At 40.6% G+C, this 6,375-nt stretch overlaps 1 protein-coding gene across 1 annotated transcript in view; it reads right to left on the bottom strand.

Moving 5' to 3' along the window:
- Window positions 1-1,529: 1,529 nt before the first annotated feature.
- xkr5a (XK related 5a) overlaps window positions 1,530-6,375 on the bottom strand; it is a gene marked incomplete in the record, with an annotated part of 8,973 nt that continues 4,127 nt past the window's right edge. Inside the window, 2 exon segments of the mRNA XM_024290918.2 lie at window positions 1,530-3,675; window positions 6,321-6,375. Coding sequence (XP_024146686.1) covers window positions 2,747-3,675; window positions 6,321-6,375 — 984 coding nt within the window.

The raw sequence follows: 6,375 nt of genomic DNA, 5'->3' as shown, positions 1-6,375 counted from the left end.
TTCTATTTACACTAATTTAAATCAACTTCAAACCATTTTTTTTTAACTTTTGAAAAAAAAAACTTCCTTCTATTGACAGTAATTTAAATCAACCTTATGCCATTTTTTTTTACTTTTGAAAGAATAAAAAACTCCCCAAAATAACAAAAGTCTCCACTCATTTGAACATGTAACACATATGCTCTTTATTGCTGATTTGAAGCCACCTGTGGCTTCACACTTCACAGTTCAAAATGTCTTATAGGCAGTAATTTGGCTGCAAAACAAAATTCCACTTCATTTCACTACTTTTCCCACAATTCAAAGTTTTTTCCTCTTAGTAGCAACAATCAAAACACACAAAAAATCACTACAAATATGTCATAAGCATCATCTGTAAGTTAGTGCCTGAGAGACAACATTACATTTTTTTGTCCAACAAGAATTTTACATCCAGCAATTACATGATCAACATGTAAATACAACTGTTAGTACAATAAGCCCTGCGCAAAGCTGTCGTTTAATATCATACAAAAAAATACAGCTTGTTAAAATCGTGTTTTTGTTTTTTTCTGATGAAAAATCACAGCATCACAGCAACAGACACATGACACGGAGGATATTTGTGCTTTTTAGAAGCTTATTTTAGTTAAAGTTCAAACTCCAGTGGCTCCTACATCTCAGAAGTACATAGCTGCAGGTACTTGGAACCAGAAGCTTTAACGTGTGCTTTGAGGTACCAAAACAGCATATTTTTATTGAGTTTTTGCATAACAATCATCCTTCAAGTCATGTAACTACAGTCCAGAAGAACCATTAGCACAGTATGTTTTTTGGGACTTTCTAACAGCTAAAAATGAAAACTTGTGTTCATTATTGTGGTGATTTAGCTCTTAAATTTTCTGCTTGATAAGCTGCAACCCTTGTCGATTATATTTTTTTGTGTTTTGGATTCTACTAAAGCAGGGGTCTGCAACCTGTGGCTCTAGAACACGTGTCAAAGTCAAGGCCCGGGGGCCGGATCCGGCCCTCCAGATCATTTAATTTTATTGTTATTAATGGCCCGATGTTATCTTGCGCTTATTTCTAACTTGTATAATTATGACGAAATATATTTCTATAAAAAGTAAAATGCTGAAAGTTATTTAAGGTTTAAGTTGATTTATTCTGGAACAATGTTCCTGGATTTTTGTTATTCATAATAATGTTAAAAAAGTTACAATTTTAATTTTATAAATTGGCATTCTGCTAGCTTTTTGGAATATTTTGGAATTTAAGATTTTTTTTAGGCTGTTTTGGACTTCAGATAGTATTTCCGCTACATGCTAGCTGTTTTGGCTAATTTGGGCTTTTTTTCTCGTTTTTTTAGGCTGTTTTTGGAGTTTAGCTAATATTTCTGTTACATACTAGCTGTTTTGGCTAATTTGGGCTTTACTTTTTAAGTTTTTGGGCTGGAATTTAGCTAATGTTTAAGCTACATGCTAGCTGTTTATGCTAATTTAGGTTTTTTTCCCCCCTTTTTCATGCTATTCTGAAGTTTAGCTATTTTTTCCAGCTATATGCTAGCTGTTTTGGCTAACCTGTTTTTTTTAAGGCTAATTCGGCATTTAGCTAATATTTTAACTGGCTATTAGCTTTAGCGTTTCAGTGTTTTTAGCTATCATTTTCAGCATCCTTAGCTATTAGCAGTAGCTTCTTCAGCGGCCAAATTCAGTTTACAGCATTCATACTAGCATCGCAGGTAATTCTATATATCTAGTTCATAATTATATTAAAAAGTTAGAGTTTTCAAGTTTTAAAAATTTTGTTTTAGAGTGTTCAATAAATGTTTATCCTGTTTGTTTTGGATTTTGTCCCTTTGTGCGATTGAGTTTGACATCCCTGCTCTAAAGCCACATGTGGCTCTTTTATCCCTTTATTGGGGCCCTCAAGCTTCAATGTAAAATGCTAATGGATGAATACATAATAGATTAGTTATTTAGGTTTTGTCATTTCTGTTTAGATTTTTAACATGTCAAACAACTAAGCAAAAAAGTTTAATTTACTGTCAATAATTCTGTAGAAATGTTCTTTAAATTTGTGTTTTTAATTTATAGTCAGTCAAATAAAGTGACCAAACGTTGTTTTATTTAGGTAAATTACGCTAAAGTGGTTAAAGTTTTGAACAATTGCAGTTTAAGTTTTGTGCCTCAAAAAAAATCTTAGAGAATGACAATAAAAAGCTCTGTTTATGCTAAATGTCTTTTTACTTTTTAATAAATAGCTAATACTAAAATAGTGTTTATATGAGACAGAAAAGGGGAAGAAAATGATGGCGGAACACCAAAATCCTCATGATAAAAACCTCATGTTTCTTGCATTTTTTAATTGAAGTAAAAGACCTTTATGACCCAGGGCGGGTTTTATTTTGAAAGGAACTAGTGTGTGCTGTTGTTAAAAATAAAATAAGTTGCAACTGTTTATATATATATATATAAAGATATAGAGAATGTTATAATTTAATTATTGTAATATTCAAGTTACATTTAATGTTTAATTGACAAAAATGATAACATATTGTTAATTTTTTTAACAATTAAGTGAGACGTTGTGGCTTTTTGGGTTTTATTGTGAAAGGTTGCAGACCCTGCACTAAAGCAATACGTTAGGAAGGATATATTTAGATTTTTCTAAATGCAGTTTTGATTGGTATTTGAGGTGTAAGTTTGGTACTATAACGCTGAGCAGATGATGACACGGCTGTGCTCGATTTTGCTCCCTGATGTGTCTAGAAGAGTTCCTCCTCATCTCTTCGAGACATGATGAGCTGTCTCCTCGGCCCTGTGAGATGAGGGACGCTGGAGTCCGACACTCCCAAGTCCAATTTGGGAGTGGAAATGCAGCGTTGCCCCACGCGGCCCATGAGTCCACGCACGTCCCTGTGAAGCGCCGGGTCACTGGGGATGGAGTTGAGGCGACCTCCGAGTTCGAGGCTGTCCAAGCGGGGGTTACTGGCACTGCTGGGAGACTGCGGATCAGCGCTGAAGTATAAAGTTGAGCTTGACTCTGTGGGGCAGAAATATGGCTCTGGACTGTCCCCGAACACGGATTTGCCCTCAGGTGAGCTGCGTTTGAAGTCCGATGCAGGCGACTCCATCGGGCTCTCCATCTCCAGACTCTCCTCCTCTTCGTCGGGGTGTTCGGTCGACGTGGGTTCACTTATGCTCTGGAACTCGTCCTTGCAGTCTGAGAGGGGCGCCAGGCCCCTCCCCTGGGACTCCGAGGTGGAGACGGCGTCACAGCTGCCCCCAGCCGTGATGGTGATGGCGTCGTTGCTTTTGAACTCCTGGTGGTTGTCGTCCATGTCGAGGATCGCCGCCGCTCCTCCAGCTCCGTACGCCCGGTTGATTTTACCAAGATCCCCCGTTTTCAGCGCCAGGCGGATCAGGAGCCAGTGGTGGTGGTAGCAGGGGCAGGAGCTGTTGGACCGGCCCTCACAGTTTCCTGGATGCTCGAGCAGAGAGCCGGCCACACCCGAAAGGGAAAAGCTGCCGTGGGTTTGGCTGGAAGGAGGGGGCAAGCTTTTGTCTCCAAGAGAGAAGGAGGACTCGCCCTGTTCTATGCAGGTGCTTCCCATGTGGTGCCGGCTAGCTCCCTGGGAGATCTCTGTGGATTTGGGATGGAGGAACCGATAGTACAGGACCAGGGAGGTGGCACCTAGTGTTTGGAAGTAAGAAAAACTATTTAATATAATTCATCAATTAACATTTTTTAGGTAAAAAGTTATTTTACAACACTATTTTACTATTTTAACTTTTATGAAACTCTAATGCCATTTATTTCCAATGAAATTATAACAAGTTTAAAAATAGGGCTGGGTTGATAAAATCGATTCATTTTTTTTAGCTTAATAGATCAATAATCGATTCATAAAAATATAAATCAATTTAGCAGATAAAGCTAAAATCTGTAAAATCTGCTAGCTGGATGCTAACGTTTCCCATAAGACAGCTAATGCTAACGCTTGGTTGAGGTAAACATACATTGCTGACTAAATGAACATCTTTACTAGGAACCAGCCAGCAAGGCCAAGTGGGCTCATTCGGTTTGAAAGGGGGCAGAAAATGTGGCCCCAAATAAGTTTATCTGCAGTTTCTGTGGTGGCCCCACCTGGGTCTGCCCACATTGACTTGAGGGGAGACTCAGTGGGTTAGCTCGCTATGCTAACCAGCCGCCCGGTGGACAGCGGAGCTCGCTAGCTCACTACAGTGGAGCTAACTAGCTCAATACAGCTGAACTTGCTAGCTCAATACGGAGGGGCTCGCTAGCATACTGCAATGAAGCTCGCTAGCTCAATACAGAGGAGCTTGCAACAACAGAGTTCGCTGTAGAGTCGCTTGCTAGCATGCTAATGTGAAGATTGATAGCTTCCTACAGTAGAACTTGATAGCTCAATACAGAGGAGCTTGTTAGAGCGGAGCTCGCTGTAGAGTAGCTCGGTAGCATGCTACAGTGGAGATTGCTACCATGCTACACTGGAGATCGCTAGCTTGATACTGAGGAGCTCGCTAGCTTGCGACCGCGGAGCTCGCTAGCATGCTGCAGAAGAGCTCACTAGCTTGATACTGAAGAGCCTACTACCTTGCTAGCATGCTACAGTGGAGCTAACTAGCTTGATACTGAGGAGCTCACTAACTTCCTAGCATGCTACAGTGGAGCTAACTAGCTCAATACAGCTGAACTTGCCAGCTCAATACAGAGGAGCTTGCTAGCTTCCTATAGCAGAGCTCGCTAGCTCAATACAGAGGAGCTTGTTCGAGCGGAGCTCGCTGTAGAGTAGCTCGCTAGCATGCAACAGTGGAGCTCACTAGCTTGATACAGAGGAGCTCACTAACTTGCTAGCATGCTATAGTGGAGTCCGCTAGCTTGATACTGAAAATCTCACTACCTTACTAGCATGCTACAGTGGAGATCACTAGCTTGATACTAAGGATCTCGCTAGCTTGCGACAGTGGAGCTCGCTAGCATGCTGCAGAAGAGCTCACTAGCTTGATACTGAAGAGCTCACTACCTTGCTAGCATGCTACAGTGGAGATCACTAGCTTGATACTGAGGAGCTCACTAACTTCCTAGCATGCTACAGTGGAGCTAACTAGCTCAATACAGCTGAACTTGCCAGCTCAATACAGAGGAGCTTGCTAGCTTCCTATAGCAGAGCTAGCTAGCTTAATACAGAGGAGCTTCCTAGCTTCCTACAGCAGAGCGAGATAACTCAATACAGAGGAGCTTGTTAGAGCGGAGCTCGCTGTAGAGTAGCTCACTAGCATGCTACAGAGGAGCTCACTAACTTGCTAGCATGCTATAGTGGAGCTCGCTAGCTTGATACTGAAAATCTCACTACCTTGCTAACATGCTACAGTGGAGACCACTAGCTTGATACTGAGGAACTCGCTAGCTTGTGACAGTGGAGCTCGCTAGCATGCTGCAGAAGAGCTCACTAGCTTGATACTGAAGAGCTCACTACCTTGCTAGCATGCTACAGTGGAGCTCGGTAGCTTGATACTGAGGAGCTCACTAACTTCTTAGCATGCTACAGTGGAGCTAACTAGCTCAATACAGCTGAACTTGCCAGCTCAATACAGAGGAGCTTGCTAGCTTCCTATAGCAGAGCTAGCTAGCTTAACACAAAGGAGCTTCCTAGCTTCCTACAGCAGAGCGAGATAGCTCAATACAGAGGAGCTTGTTAGAGCGGAGCTCGCTGTAGAGTAGCTCGCTAGCATGCTACAGTGGAGCTCACTAGTTTGATACTGAGGAGCTTACTTGGTTGATATTGAGGAGCTCGCTAACTTGCTAGCATGCTACAGTGGAGCTCGCTAGAACGCTGAATGAATTTTCCAAACTCTTATAAGAAAACATTTTTAAAGTAACTATTTGTAGTCTAAAACAGTTTTTTTGCTCATCGTTTCTTCTTCTTCTGGAAGAAAGTATAATGCAATAGCCCGATCGCCACCTAGTGGCCGAACTGAAATGCCCTCCAGGAGAAGCAGAACATTTAATTTAAAATGTTAATTATCTGACATTTTTTTTAAGAATTTCTCATTTTGAGAAACCATGTAACACTGTATGATATTAATAATCTCAATATTTCACTAATAGATTTTACAGTTTGTGAACTGTATCAGATTAATATAAATATTTTTATAACATACAGTACATTATTAATGTTATTCTAAACAAATGTGTCTAAATGTGTAAACTCAAAATTGAGTTAAAAGAATCGAAAAAAATCAGAATTGAATCGTTTCTGGAAATCATAATCGACACCCAGCCCTAATAAAAACACTGCGGATAGAATGACTCACCAAGAAGAAAGCTGCACAGCACAGAGGTGGGAAGAGTCATACTGTCCCATGATGC

Source organism: Oryzias melastigma, linkage group LG24 (genome assembly GCF_002922805.2).
Source record: "Oryzias melastigma strain HK-1 linkage group LG24, ASM292280v2, whole genome shotgun sequence".
Taxonomy (NCBI): Eukaryota; Metazoa; Chordata; class Actinopteri; order Beloniformes; family Adrianichthyidae; genus Oryzias; species Oryzias melastigma.
The sequence above is the reverse complement of the archived record's forward strand: the minus strand, read 5'-3'. Positions and strand labels throughout refer to the sequence as shown.